Below are 15716 nucleotides of genomic sequence, written 5' to 3'. Positions count from 1 at the left end.
TATTTTAAAGTCAAGAAGTCATGTGAGAATTAAATAAGAGTATGGGAACAAAGAAGAAAACCTCATACAACTAGACAAATGTAGTAGCCTGAAAAGAAAACCAGACTGGGAAGACAATAAATAAAGAAATCAATTAAAGATATTCTCTAAGTACCCGCTGAATTTAATTAAGATAACAGGCTTTATACATAGACATTCTCTACTTACAGATAAATAATTCATTCCAAGATGTATAAATATCATTTTAACCTAAGCAGGCCTTGCTTAGGTAAACCTTTTGGGTCTGTGGCCATAGCTAACTGCTATAAACCCTAATAGCTTTGGCGGGAAAAAAAGGTTCTATTTACTGGTACCACTACAATTGTCAAGAATAGTAAGGTAAGCCCTAGCCGATGTGGCTCAGTGGATAGAGCGTCATCCTGTGGACTCAAGGTGCCATGTTCGATTCCGGTCAAGGGAATGTACCTTGGTTAAGGGCACATCCCCAGTAGGAAGTGTGCAGGAGGCAGCTGATTGATGTTTCTCTCACATCGTTGTTTCTAACTCTCTATCTCTCTCCCTTCCTCTCTGTAAAAAAAAAATCAATAAAACATATTAAAAAAAGAATAGTAAGGTAAGTGCTTATACTAACTAGGCCTCTTAGAGAAACTCTAAATCAGAGTTAACACACAATAATATTTACTTTCTGAGTTGATCTGATTCGCTTCTGTATCTCAAGCCAGTGCTACACAGGAATTTATCAGAGAAGTTGAGGAAAATGGAATAGATTTGCAAGTCAAACAGGTGGACACTCATTAACTATAGAATCAGGTGTCAATTCTTCCACCTCCTTGAACTACAGTTGTCTCATTACTAAAAAGTTGCCAAATGAATACAATAGCACAGCTACTTTGAAAGTTATTGTGATGACTAAATAACACAGGTTAGTTACATAATATAGGGTGTACTCTAGCCAATAGTAGACTACTCTAGAACTGTTAGTTTCTTTTCTTAATATTCCTGTAGGTAATATATTGTTTCTAAAAATCCACAGAATCCTACCTGGATAAAGACTCTTCTTCAGATATCTCACGTACTATTAAGGAAAAAAGTAAAATACATTTTAAAACAATAATATAAAAATACAGGACATTAAAATTACCTGAGTAATTCTTAGTTAGAAAGTATTCCTTTGGGACCACACACCGCATACCAGGGTAAATATTAATCATAGTGTTGGTAGGCCATTAATACATTAAGAATTCTTACTTTACTTTTTAAATATATCAAATGAAAGAACGAAAAGAAGGGATCTGATATGTACAATGGACATAAACTCAAACAAAAACCATTAGACTGACAGAAAATGGTATGGATAGTAAAAGCAGAATCATAAACTAACAATATCAAACTTATATAGCATGAATTTTCTGGACTCTTTTCACTAAGAAAGTTTAGAAGACTGTACTTATTTTTCCATAACATAATACAACTTCTCCAGTTCTTTATTGAAGACTCGCTAGTTTAGGATAAAACACTCTATCACAAAAAAGGTTGGTCGCCAAGCACTACACTTTGCAGCATAGCATAACATAGGAGACAGACTCTTTCTAGCAACATTTCCAATTGCATCATAAGTAGAAAAGACTTTGTGATTCCAGTTGTATAAAGTAGAATCCCCTGATACTGTCTCCTTCCAACGCTAGCTTGTATCTGTTCCCACCTCATAGAGCAGGGGTGTCCAGACAGGGAGGGCTCTGTAGTAGTGCATGAGGTCATTTTTCTCAATCCTGCCCAGCAGGTGGCAAAAGACTGTAGAAATCAAGCTCTTTCTGCTTGTATGGCTTATGTCATCAGAGCCTATGCTGATGAACAACAAGCCACAATAATTATCACATGTCATGTAATAGTGTTCTAGTGCTTACAGAGTTCTTCCTATTTCCTCATAATCCTTTTCTTAATTTCTTATAAACCTGAAAGCATGGCTTGCCCACTAAAGACAGTTGTTGGCAAGTCGAAAAGTCAAAGAAATATTACCCAGAATGTGGGGATATCCATGGATATTCCACCAAACTCAACATGTATGGAAACATACTGGTCTTTTCAGTTGTACTGTTGCTCTTTCCTGCTCATCTCACAAAGTCCTATTCTTCATGTCCAATCTAAATGCTAGTGCACTGCCTGGAGACCTACAAAACACCTTGCATTTCTCTCTCACCGCCAATGTTTTACATTGATTTTTCACAAAATTATATGAACTAGACCTCTTCATTGTATCTGCTTTGTTCTGTTACTGTCAACTGCCCTAGTCAAACAATGGCTCTGAACAGATGGCTCTCACAGGGGGAAAATCCCACCAACTATTATTGTTTCCTCTTAAATAAATAAGATTTTTGGAGCAAAAAAAAATGAGAAAGACATAGACCTAGAAAAACAATGACATTTTAAATGGAATAAATTGAGCTTTCTTATTCATCTCTGCATGAATAGGTGAAACTACATAATAGACAAATGCTAGCCCAAGGAGGAAAAATCTTCCTTTGTTTCCCAGTCTCTTTATGTGTTTTCCTATCATCTGTCATTTATAGGGGGGGGGGGGCAGGGGGTTCACTAGGAAATGAGAAACTACAGGCCAAATACAAGCTGTCATCAGGTTTTGTAAAGAAATGTCTGACTGGAACACAGTCCTGCCTGTTCAATTAAAGGTTGTCTAGGATGGCTCTCACAGTACAATGGCAGACTTGAGTAGATATGACAGACCACACGGCCTAAAACCAGGCCCTTTACAGGCAAATCTTGCTGATACCTCCTTCATATCACAACCAGAAGGCAGTAAGCAAACCCAATCTTGTTCCACTTCTGCTCAAAACTCTTGAGTCCCTGTGGTAAATATTGCTGGCTCCCTACCCCAGTCTCCACTCTTGCTGGAGAACCAAAACTCTGTTTGGACATTCACTGGTATGAAACACAATGAAGGTGTTATCTCCCATGCTCCAAGAAGAGAAATAATTATGAAGAGAAATAATTATACTGAGCTCATCACAGTGACTAATTTACCACTAACTGGTTTAGGAACGATTATGTGATGTAACCCACACCTATAATATGTTAGGCAAAGTCAAATGCAAGGCAACCAGTTTCTTTCCATTTAAAAGGAACACATAGGTCACACCAGTGTGATTCAGAGGATTGAGAGTCATCCCATGCACCAAGAGATGGCCGGTAGGATTCCCATTTAGGGCATATGCCCAGGTTACAGGCTTGATACCCAGTATTGGTGGGCAAGAGGTAGCCGAGCAATGTGATTGTTTCCTTGCTATTTCCGTCTCTCTCTCCCTTTCCCCTCTTCTCTCACTCAATAAATATAAAAACTTATTTTTTTAAAAGATTAAAGGAAGGACGTATCTCAATATCACTAATCAGGAAATGCAAATGAAAGCCATAATGAAGTGCCAGCTCACTACTCTCAGAAATTCTGTCATCAAAATATCTACACTAATAAAAGGAAACATTCAAATTGGTGTCACTCCACTATGCCCAACAGCCAAACGGATAAGTACGCAAATTAATCCAACAAAGATTGTGTTTAATTTGCATACTCAGGCACCGAGCAGAGAATGAAGGCTCTGGCCAAAGTGAAGCCTGAAGACTGTGAAGACTGAAGACTGAAGACTGAAGAGGCTTGGCAGCGGAGAAGCCAAGGCTTGCTGCAGTCGAACCAAAGGCAAGGATTCCGGGTGCCGGAGGAAAACCTTAAATGGTGGCCATGAAGCTGGAGGCTTGGGTTGCACCAGGATATAGAGGAAGCCAAGCTTCCAGCTGGCCCTGGCCTTTGCTCAAGGGAGAGAACAACATGCACCCATGGCCAGGAGTTTGAGAGGTCAACACAGGGGGGCCCGTGCTGCAAGTTTCCATGGTGTGGCTGGGGGCAGGCCCTCAGTGGACACACACACACACACACACACACACACAGACACACACACACACACAAAAACACACACACACGAGGTGCCTGCTCTGAGCCTCCACGGTGCAGATGGGGGAAGGTCCCCAGAGGACACAAACACACACACACACATATGGGGTGCCTTCTCCGAGCCTCTGATGTGGCTGGGGGCAGGTCCCCAGCGGGGACAAACACATACACACACACACACACATATGGGGTGCCTTCTCCGAGTCTCCGATGCGGCTGGGGGCAGGTCCCCAGCGGGGACAAACACATACACACACACACACACACACACACACACACACACACACATGACACTGGCTCCAAACCTCTGTTGCCAGACTGTGGCTTAGACTCACTCCCCTAAGCCATCAGTAGGACATCCACTGCAGGCTCCTGGACTGTGAGAGGGGGCAGACTGTGCTGAGGGACCCCCCACCCCCACCCCAGTGCAGTAATTTCATGCATCAGGTCTCTAGTAAATATATAAAAAGTGTTGGTGAGTGCAGGCAACCATTTACTGTCTTCACTAGCTGAGTATAGACAGAGACCCCCCAAAAGCTAGTAACCCTTGAAAGTCCTAGCAAAGGTCAGGGCTGTTCACCACCCAGTTAATTTAGACACCACCCAGTTAATATAGATGATGGTTGGTAAAGCATTATCCACACCTTAGCTCACTGAATTCCTTAGATACTTGTGTAGATCCTTGTTTATTATTGTTGATCAGATACCCTGCCTATTCTTGGAAATTGTTTACTGAGAGCTAATCAGATACTCTGTCTATTCCCAGAAACTGTCTGCTGATCTGTGTGTCATTGAAATCTCCTTACCTAAGGCTACTCCAAGCTCAATAAAAGATTGGGGCAGCATGAGCATCAGTGGAAGTCCCTCTCCTTGAGTTGGACTTGCCCACCTGGTCCTCCAATATTGCAAAATTATCTCATGTCTTTTTTCTCTTTTGTGTGTGGCCCCTCTTTCAGATACTGAATCCTTACTCCATGCGGGACGTGGAGCGAGTCTTACACGACAGGTGTGGATATGAAGAAAAAGAAAACTTTTGTGTACTATTCATATGATTGTAAATTACTAGAGTCATTGTAGAAAACAACATGGAGTTTTCTCAAAAATTTGGAAATAGAACTGCCATTCCACTTCTGCATATTTATACAACAAATACATGAACAGGAATTTGAAAAGATATCCACACCCCTATCTTCACTGCACCATTATTTACAATAGCCAAGATATATAAGCACTCTATGTGACCTTACATAGAGAAATGAATAAAGAAGATACAATATATATAATATTACTCAGACGTAAAAAAGAACAAAATTTTGCCACTTAGTGCAACATCCATGGACTGAGTGGAGGTTATGCTAAGTGAAATAAGACTTAGAAATACAAATACCTAATCTCACTTACATGTGGAATCTAAAACCACAAAGCAAACAAAACAAAAACACACCCATAGCTACAAAGAACAAACTGATGTTTGCCAGAGGGTAGTGAGTTGAGGAGATGGCTGAAATAGAAGAATATGAATGAGAAGTGCAGAATTCTAGTGATAAAATATATAAGCAACAGACATCTACTGTACAGCAAGGGGAATGTGTCAATCCTATTTAATAAAAGAGCAATATGCAAATTGACCATCACTCCAACACACAAAATGGCTGCACCCATGTGGACACAAGATGGCCAGCAGGGGAGGGCAGCTGTTGGCTATCAGGCCAGCATGAGAGGGCAGTTGGGCGGTACCAGGCCTGAAAGTGAGGGCAGTTGGGGGAGATCCAGGCAAGCAGGGAAGGGCAGTTGTGGGGGACCCAAGCCAGAAGGGGAGGGCAGTTGGAGGCGACCTGTCTTGCACAGGAGGACATAAGGGCGACCAGGATGGCAGGGTAAAGCAGTTAGGAGTCACCAGGCCAGCAAAGGAACAGTTAGGCATCGAACAGGCTGGCACAGGAGTGGTTTGGGGCAATGAAGCAGGCCGGCAGGCAAGCAATTGGGAACCAGCAGTCCTGGATTGTGAGAGGGATGTACAACTGCCCATTTAGGCCCCATCCCAGGAGGCCCGATGCTCCTGGGATCGGGCCTAAACGGGCAGTCAGTAGTCTCTTGAGGTATCCCAGATTGGAGAGAGTGCAGGCTGGGTTGAGGGACATGCCCCCTCCCCCTGTGCAGGAATTTCATGCACCCGGCCTCAAGTATTGTAATAACATGGTATGGTGATAGATGGTTACTAGACTTATCATGGTGGATGCATTATAACATATGTAAATGTCAAACCGCTGTGTCATACACATGAAAGTAATATACTCTGTGCCAACTAGACTTTAATAAAAAATTTAAAATTGACCAAAGCAGTCCTTTGGCCTTCTCATACTGTCACGTGAGAATAGGATGCTTTGCAGCCATCACTAATTAGCTCACCAGGAAATCAGTCATAAGCACTGACAACCTCACAGCTGAATAAGGGACAACACCTGGGATCCTAATGCCATCACTGAACCACCAAAACAATCCTGGTTCCTATTGTTTCAGCCTCTTAATTAGGCCACCCATTATAACCTGAAGCTAAAAGCATTCTGTCTGATGAATTTCCCAAGGCCACAGGCTAAGATCTAGTCCTCTCTGTAGTACTAAAGACTTTCATAAGCTTGCTTTATAGCTAGGCACTCACCTCATTCCCACCCATTCCCACAGCAAACATTTTGCACATTGAACGGTACAGCTCAAAAATCCTCCAAAGTTACAGTGCACATCATAGCCCTTGGAACGATGTTCCTCTTGCCAAACATCACCCTTCTGCCCCTTTAACCTGGCAAACTTCTCCATCTGCAGGCTTAATTTAAATCTCACCCACATTTTTATTTTATATTCTTTATTTTATTTGTGTGTAGGTGAATTTTAGAAGACATTTATTATTAAAGGTGGGGATAGTGAAACAAGAAAGAGCTGGGAAAATGAGCCCAGGTTTACTAAGAAGTCAGGTTTAGAGGGTTTGCCCAGGATGAATTGCTACTGACCATTGTTGCTCTGGTTGTAAGCCTCCTGGGGTACCTTAGAGTTTAGGTGACTCATCCCTGTGGGGAAAGAAAATGGGGAAGTCTTGGGTGTGCAAGCATGTCTTTATTTTTCTTTAATTTTTAGCACCTTTTAAACATGGATTTAAGAAAAAGAGAGGTTGAGAGAACATTGCTTTTTTGTTCCACTTATTTAAGTATTCATTGGTTGATTCTGGTATGGACGATGACCAGGGATCAAACCCACAACCTTGGCCTATTGGTACAATACTTTAAGCAAGTGACCTACCGGCCAAACCTTCACCTTATTTTTAAAACTCTAATTCTCATCATGGACTTAAAGTTGCTGGCACATGCTACACACCAATAAAAAAGAATAAATAATGATAATAATGAGCTCCTAGTATGTTCTACCACCCAGCAAGCACTGAATAAAGTATAGTAACTAATAAAACTGGCAGTAACAAGCTCTTGGAGAGCAGAGACTGTGTTTTTAAAACATTTCAATTCTGCAACATCAGAATAGCATTCAGTACGTAAATGGCACCTGAGAGTTAAATAGTACACCAGTAAGCAGACAAATTAATAACTGAATTTTGACATTTTCTTTGAAAATTCTGATGAGATAAACAAAAAATAAAAGAGTGACAGCTCACATATTATGAGACCAAGGTCAAAATGACATTTCATCTTGTATTTTCTATAAGTTACAAAATCAACATACACAAATCCTCTGGTTGAAGTCTACTAAGCTGTCCTCATACAGTTCCGGTTAAGATTGCAAAATGCAGTGGTGGCACATCTGGGCAGCACATAGGCATCTTTGTCACTGTGAAACACTTTTGCACTTTATTATAATATATTGAGTCCCGAGTTGGGGTATTTATATACAGTATTTATTATGATTATCTTTTGATCAATGCCAAGAGAGCTTCTTGTTCTAAGGAAATTGCAGTGTCCTGACAATTTCCCAACAAACAGGAGGAAACATTTTGTTCTAATGCATCAACATATCTCATTCTTATCTGACTTCTGAGGAATGAAGTTGATAATAGTGAGGCCTTTTTGGCATAATATGTAAAGTATCCTATGATTCTCAACAGGTATTGCCCTTCTGACTTCTGTGCTATTGGTAGGTATCTTAAAAAAAAAAAAAAAAAAAAAAAAAAAAAACACCTCAAAGGTCCCAGGCAGTGCTGTTCATTGATTGAGGGTAGACCTTTGAATCAGGAGGTCAAGGTTCCATTAGCAATTAAAGCACATGCCCCCTTAATGGGCTAGGTCCCTAGTGTGGGGAATGCAGGAAGCAGATAATCAATGATTACCTCTCATCTTTGATGTTTCTCTCTCTCCCTCGCCCTTTCTCTCTGAAATCAATAAAAGTATTATTTAAAAAAATTATTTCATTGGGATAGTTGCACACCAGGTGTTATAGTTCTTATTGTTTGCCATTTGTTTTTGGTACCAGGAAGGGATTGTTGAGTTCCCACTTTTAACTACTTTTTTAGTGAGACAAATCACTCTGTAAAAGCAGGTTTTCAGCTCTAGCCAGTTTGGCTCAGTGAAAGCGTCAGCCTGTGAACTGAAGGGTCCTGGGTTCGATTCTGTTCAAGGTCACATGCCTCAGTTGACTGCTCAGTCCAAGGTGGGAGGCATGCAGGAGGCAGCTGATCAATGATTCTCTCTCATCATTGATGTTTCTACCTCTCTCTCCCGCTCTCTTCCTCTCTCAAATAAATAAAAATATTTTTTAAAAGATGAAAATAAACTACAGGTTTTCATGCACTAAATGTAATCCATTGTCTGTAAAAACTAAACAAAATGTCCATTTTGTATAACAAGTCCAATCTTTTACAATGTGAAAATAGAGAAAACATACAACATCCTAACTTAAAATCTTTTTTTCTTTTTACATAAAGATATCATATAGGATTTGAAGGATCAATACTAAATAAATGAACTTCTTTTCAAACAATATTGACCCAGATTTTAAAATTACCTACAATTAATTTTTAAATAATATTGAATACAATAAACATTCACATGCAACTTACACATTGTTTGTTTTTATTGCACCTTCGTTATCAAAATTTCCATACTCTTAATTCATTTATGGTAGGAGCACCAAGAGTAATTCACTATCAGAAGTCTTACCAAGATTGTCACTGTCAGCAGATTTCATAGGTCTTATTTCTTCTTTTTTTTCAGAAGTTGATTGTTGGTTGCTGTGAATAAAAAAATGGTGCTAAATGATATTCCCATCGAAATACAAATATAAAAATATTTCCCAAATATTGTAAATTCTTAGCATATTTCAGAGAATATCAGAGTTAATAGTAAAACATTAATTATACAACACACTTCAAATTTGTAAGTTGTACAAACTTCTTATGAACATGTAATTTTTAAAGAAATGTAGCATAAAAGAGTGCTGATGTAAAGGGAATCTAGTTTGGTGAATTAATTAGAGTTAGCTTAAAATAATGGCAAGTCTCTTGAACTCAGACTTCCCAGCTCTATAAACATGGCTTTTTGTTCTCAAACAAGTCACTTTTCTGTGACTCAAGGTCCTCCTCTACAAAATAAAAACCTAACTGCCTTACTTTAGAAGGTTGCTAGGAGAATGAAATGAAAGAACACGTTAAAAGGAGATGCTCAGGAAACAGTAGGGCAAAGGAAAAATCAGTTATGGAACTAGATATGTTGAAACTGTGCTGGAATCCCAAAGAAACACTAATACAGGTTTTTCATAGTTTCTAAAATTCAAATGTCGCCGTTTTCACAAAATACTATTAATTTTGGTTATTATCTGTCCTTTCTTTGTGGTTTTTAATTCGGGATGTCTCAGTTACTGTATAACTTGCAACTAAATCCATGTACAAATATATATTATCTCATGAACTCAGATAGCAAAATGCTCCCTAAGTTTTGTTTTGAATCATGTGAATTGTAGAAAACTAATTGAAGTTAGAACCTGGCCTGGACTACTACTATCCCTTCTCTTCTTCCTCAAAGAGTGAACCAGCATATCTTTATGATATGAAAATGATGCTCAATCTCCCTGTGCTCTCCCCATTGGCTTGGAAGATAGAATCCTACTTGTCAACATGGACACTGATGGGTCATGAACCCATAGCATTGTAAGGATGAATAACCTACTTTTGAATCATAGCTTTTTGCTGTATGGTTTCAATGTGAGACACAATTTAAAATATTTTGAGACCTGAGGAAATTCAACTCTCTTGGGAATGTCTCATAGTTATGGCAAAGAGATCACTTGAGGGGCCAACCTCAATTTTGGAATCTCAGGCAAGCTGGTGCCTACTACACTGGGAAAGGCAATATGGGACCTTCCACTATCTAAACAAAAATGCTCTATAGGGTTTAAGGCAAACCGGGGGAACAGAACTGGTAACAAAAGAGGAAGGAATGTCTGGTCTTTTCCTGCAGCATTATTTGAACCTCTCTGACAGCTTAGAATGGTTCCAACTAACACTTGTTTCTTCTATCCTAAGGCCTTCCTTGTTTCACTGTCCCCAGCTTTAACAAATGTACTCTCCTAATAAAAAACAAAAGAATGAACAATTGTACCCTTCCATCGGATGATCCTTTGAACCTTTAGCTAGTAAAAATTCCACCATTTTCTCCTTGTTTTCAGATTTGGCAAGTGAAAGTGGTGTGAAGTCATCCTGTAGAGCAGAAGAAACTATTTATAATTCATAGAATTACATGTATCCAAACTGAATATTCGAATTTAAATAGATTCTCTGAACTGAAACATATACAATAGAAAGTAAATAAACAGCACCCCCTTTTGCCCTGGCTCATGTTCTCACTGGTTAGACCATTGGACTGCACATTGAAGGGTCTAGGTTTAATTCCCATTCAAGAGCACATACCCAGATAGCAGGTTTGATCCCCCACCCTGGCCTGAGCTTATGGGGAGGCACCCACACATAGGTTTTCCTCTCTCTCTCTCTCTCTTTCTCTCTCTCTTTCTCTCTCTCATTCTCTCCGTCTCTCCCTTCAATCCTCTCAAAAAACAATGGAAAAAAATGTGTTGATGTCGATGAAAACAAAACATAGTAGCAGCCCTTTTCTTCTCACCTCTGAACAGTCACTGAATGCTTCTTCCCTTTAAAATGTCCTCCACTCCCTCTTCAACAGATTAACTCTGACATCATTCCCCAAAACTCACCTCAATGATTTACAGTGTGGGTTCCAAGATTCTATGTTCCTGTCTTACTATCTGCCCTGGTACACTGTCGTCATTATGTTGCCTGTGGACTGGGACCTCTTCTTCTCACTTGCACTCACCCTGCTCCCCTTGCTGGGTATTAGGTCTCCTCTCCCCACCCATCGCCAGCAGCAGCCCTTTCCTTAGCCCCTGTCAGCATGGCAACCAGTCCCCACCATCACTTCACTCCTCCGGGCCTTCAGTCCTTTGTGGGATCTGAGCCTATCAACCACTCCCAGATACTAACAGTCAGTTCTTCCTTCTGGGGTGGAAGGGTAGCTGGGAGGCAGAGCTTTGCCCCTTCCATGGACACTACATTTCTCCAGCCCTCCCTGCCTGGGTTTTCCAGTTGTTTCCATAGTGACATGGCCTGATCTATTGTATTCAGTGTATGTATGTGAGAAAGAAAATGCTTGTTCCCAGCTGGGGTGGCTCAGCAGTTGAGTGTTGACTCTTGAACCAGGAGGCACATGTGGGGCTTGTGAGCTGGATCCCCCAACGGGGATGTGCGGGAAGCAACCAATGGATGACTCTCTGTCATCATTGATATTTCTATCTAACCCTCCCATGCTTTCTCCTTAAAGTCAGTAAAACATAGTTGTTTTTTAAAAAAGCTTGAAACTGAAGTAAAAACATGTATTTCAAACATTTTGTAAATAAAGTTACTTGATCTATACCTTGTTTCTCACTTCCAGATTTGCCATACAGGAAACTAGCTTTTCCGCTATAGTTGTGTTTTGACTAAGGACAGCATAGTGAAGAGCAGTGTTGCCGTGGATGTCCACTACATTTGGATCGGCACCGTGCTCTAGTAGAATAGCAGCACATTCTTCTTGCTCATATTCAATAGCCTGTCAGTATTATGGCAAAAAATAGATAAGTTCTAGGAATGCAACGTAACATTCCACAACTTAAACCAATGGCTTCTAGTTAAATGAGATAAACACATTGTTATTCTAAGTAATTAAATTCAAACCCATCTCATGTTGACATGATTGGCTAATACATACGTGAATTAGAGCTGTTTTATTGTCAGTATCACAGAGATCCAATAGGCGACGTCTGCGTGCTAGCTGACTCACCACTCGTTTATGGCCCTGGTAACAGGCCACTTTCAGAGTATGCCTATGAAAGGGAGAGGATCCTTAGGAACTTAGAGTGCACTAGATGAAAGCATACACTTGTCCATGTTCTTGTAAACATTCTCCCTATGCCTTCAAAACAAATATTTAATTTTCTTCAGGAGGCAGTACAGTGTTTATTAGTTCTTGTTACTCACCACATTAGTGAAGGAGAAGCCTATTTGAATGGAGAGAGGATGACCTGGGGATTCAGCTCAACTTGGTTCTGATCCTATTTTAACTGTCACATATCAGATATCACTTGGCCTCTCTGTGCCTCAATTTTCTCATCAACAGAATGGGGATAAAAATAATAGGTATCGCACGGGACACCAGAATCTATGCAAAGTGTTTAGTACAGTTCTTAGCCCAGAAAAAAATAACTCAATAATTGTTAGATAATATCAGTATCATCATTATTATTATTACTCCCAATTTACAAAAACAACATTTCAATGAAGTAAAATGATATCATCATACCTACTTTGAGAACTTATTATAAGCATCAGAAAGAACATAGTATTTCAATGCTTCTAAAATGCTTATTTACAAAGAATTTAACATCTCTGACATTAGAATCCAATTTTTAATTCAGAATGCCTTACAACCATTATTGGCAGCATTTAAAAAATTAATTAATACAAAAAATACTAACAATCTGACATCCATGGTACCTTACATTAAGTGAAATATTGCTAACTATAACATTCCTCTTGCAGTTTTGTCAAATGTTTGGCATTGAAATACATATTAATTATTAATAGCTTTATGTGGGTAAAGAGGGCACAAAAGGAAATCAAGAAAAATTTTAAAGGTAATTCTTACTTTGATTTTCAAGAAAATTTAACTCAAAGGAAGGTCAGAATTCAAATATTTAAGGTGGCTTAATTTGTTCAATATTTAGATTTTTAGATTGTAGGGAAAACGGACATTCCCAATGAGCAATATTAGTATTCATAACTATTATACGTCATCAAAAGGCCAGTCAAAGGTTACATTTTACAGTTTCTTACTTTCAGAATTACTTTGGTTTAGAAGCAGGAAGAAAAAGCTTCAACCTGATGATGCCCTAATATTTCAATTATGAAATTCTCCTTTGGCTCATATTGGGCAACATGAAATTGTAAGGATGAAAGGGCCTGAGATTTGGAGGGAAAGGGCCCAGAGAAGAATATGTCTGCTACATAATTATAGGTATTCAGGATATATTTCATGTAAACAGGGGTTGAGGGAATGCATACACATAGTGGAAGAGTTCAATATTTTTAAATAAATCTTTACAGGTTAAAAAAAGACTTCAGCATTAATAAGAATCTTTTACATTTTCTCTATTTATTAAAAAAGTTTATGGTTGAGAGTATTACAGATGTCCTACATTTTTCCCTCATCGTCACCCTCCACCTGGTTCCTGCCCTACCCCTGGCCTTTAACAACCTATTGTCTGGGTCCATAGGTAAAATCTTAGGTTAATCACTTCCTGCCCCTCTGTTCCCCTTGCCTCTGTGATACAAAAGTCTATTCCATGTTTCCATGACTCTGGTACTATTTTATTCATTGTTTTGCTGTTGTTGTTGTTCATTAGATTTCTTGTTGATTTATTTTGATTTTTGGATTCAATTGACGACTTATAATAATAAAAGCATAATATGCTAATTAGGCAAAACATCCTTCTGGACATCCTTCCGGAAAACCTTCCAGACGAAGACGGGCTGTAGCCACAGGATCCAGGCAGCCTCCAAGGCTGCAAGGGAGCGATCCAGGAAGCTGCCATGGCTGCGAAGGCCTACTCTTGCACAAATTTCGAGCATTGGACCTCTAGTAGATATATATTTATAGACATATTATATTTTATATTTTTTTACTTTTCTTCTTCATCTTCTTACCCACTCCCCATATTTGTATTATGAAACTCAGACGCAGAAAAATAAAGAAGGAAGACTATTACACTCATCAACCTGAATTTATAAATGAATTCCACCATTTACTATAACCAAATAGGTCATATTATACTCTTTGAATTTCTAATACTCCATGCAATCAACCACTTAGCCAGGACATTAAACACTGGTTGAAGACCTAGAGGGAATTGTGTTTAATTAATTTCTAGGCTTTCTTAAATTCCTGAACTTCTATGTGCCTTTGATTCTGTCTATAGAAAAAAGGAGAACACCATAGCTGGCAGAATTGCAAAAAAAATTACACAATTAAAGAAACACCGAAAAAAAGGAGAGAATAAAAATTTTTAAAGTCAAGAAGTCATGAAAGAGGAAAGAAAGAGTATAGCAACAAAGAAAAATAAACCTCTCACAAGTAGGCAAAGGTAGTAGCTTGAAAAGAAAACCAGACTGGGAAGACAATAAATAGAGAAATTAATTAGAGATATCCTCTAAATACCTGCTGAATTTAATTAAGATAACGTGGTTTACACATAGAAATTCTGTACTTACAGATAAATAATTCATTCCAAGAAGAATAAATATCATTTTAACATAACCAGGCCTTGCTTAGGTAAACACTTTGGTTGTCGGACCATAGCTAACTGATATGGGCCATAAAACTTTAGTGGGAAAAAGAAGATTCTATTAACTGCTATCACTACAATTGTCAAGAATAATAAGTTAAGTGATTGGACTAACTAGGACTCTTAGAAAAACTCTAAATCAGAATTAACACACAATCAGATTTACTTTCTGAGTTGATCTGATTCACATCTGTATCTCACGCCAATGCTACAAAGGAATTCATCAGATATGTTGAGGAACAACGGAATAGATTTGGCAGTCAAACAGGTGGACACTGGCTAACTATAGAATCAGGTTTCAATTCATCCACCTCCCTGAACCACAGTTGTCTCATTACTAAAAATTTGCCTAATGAATACAATAGCACAGCTACTTTGAAAGTTATTGTGATGAATATATAACACAGGTTAGTTACATAAAATAGGGTCTCTAGCGGATAGTAGACTACTCTAGAACATTTAGTTTCCTTTCTCTGCATTCCTGTAGGTTATATATTGTTTTTAAAAATCCACAAAATCCTACCTGAATAAAGCCTCTTGTTCAGCTAACTCACGTGCTATTAAGGAAAAAAGTAAAATACATTTTAAAACAATAATATATAAATATAGGACATTAAAAGTACCTGAGTAATGCTTTGTTAGAAAGTATTCCTTTGGGATCACACACCATATACCAGAGGAAATATTAATCATATTACTGGTAGGCCATTAATACATTAAGAACACTTACTTTATCTTTTTAAATATATCAAATGAAAGATAGATAGAATAGGATCTGATATTTACGATGAACATAATCCCAAACAAACCCCATTAGGCTGACATAAAATAGTATGGATAGTAGAAGTAGAATCATAAACTAAAAGTATCAAACTTATAC

The 15716-nt window shown here is 38.7% G+C and overlaps 1 protein-coding gene across 1 annotated transcript in view; it reads right to left on the bottom strand.

The window, feature by feature from the left end:
- The window catches only part of LOC139020176 (ankyrin repeat domain-containing protein 26-like), a 114383-nt gene that overhangs the window by 77343 nt on the left and 21324 nt on the right, over positions 1 to 15716 (bottom strand). Inside the window, exons 5-6 of the mRNA XM_070429947.1 lie at positions 12205 to 12319; positions 11872 to 12045 (exon numbers count right to left, since the gene is read on the bottom strand). Coding sequence (XP_070286048.1) covers positions 11872 to 12045; positions 12205 to 12319 — 289 coding nt within the window. The remainder of the gene's footprint in view (positions 1 to 11871; positions 12046 to 12204; positions 12320 to 15716) is intronic.

The sequence above is a fragment of the Myotis yumanensis genome, unplaced genomic scaffold (assembly GCF_028538775.1).
Source record: "Myotis yumanensis isolate MYYU_CA2020_CCGP unplaced genomic scaffold, mMyoYum1.0.hap1 SCAF_1, whole genome shotgun sequence".
Lineage (NCBI taxonomy): Eukaryota > Metazoa > Chordata > Mammalia > Chiroptera > Vespertilionidae > Myotis > Myotis yumanensis.
Note: the sequence above shows the minus strand (reverse complement) of the source record. Positions and strands in the feature narration are given on the sequence as shown.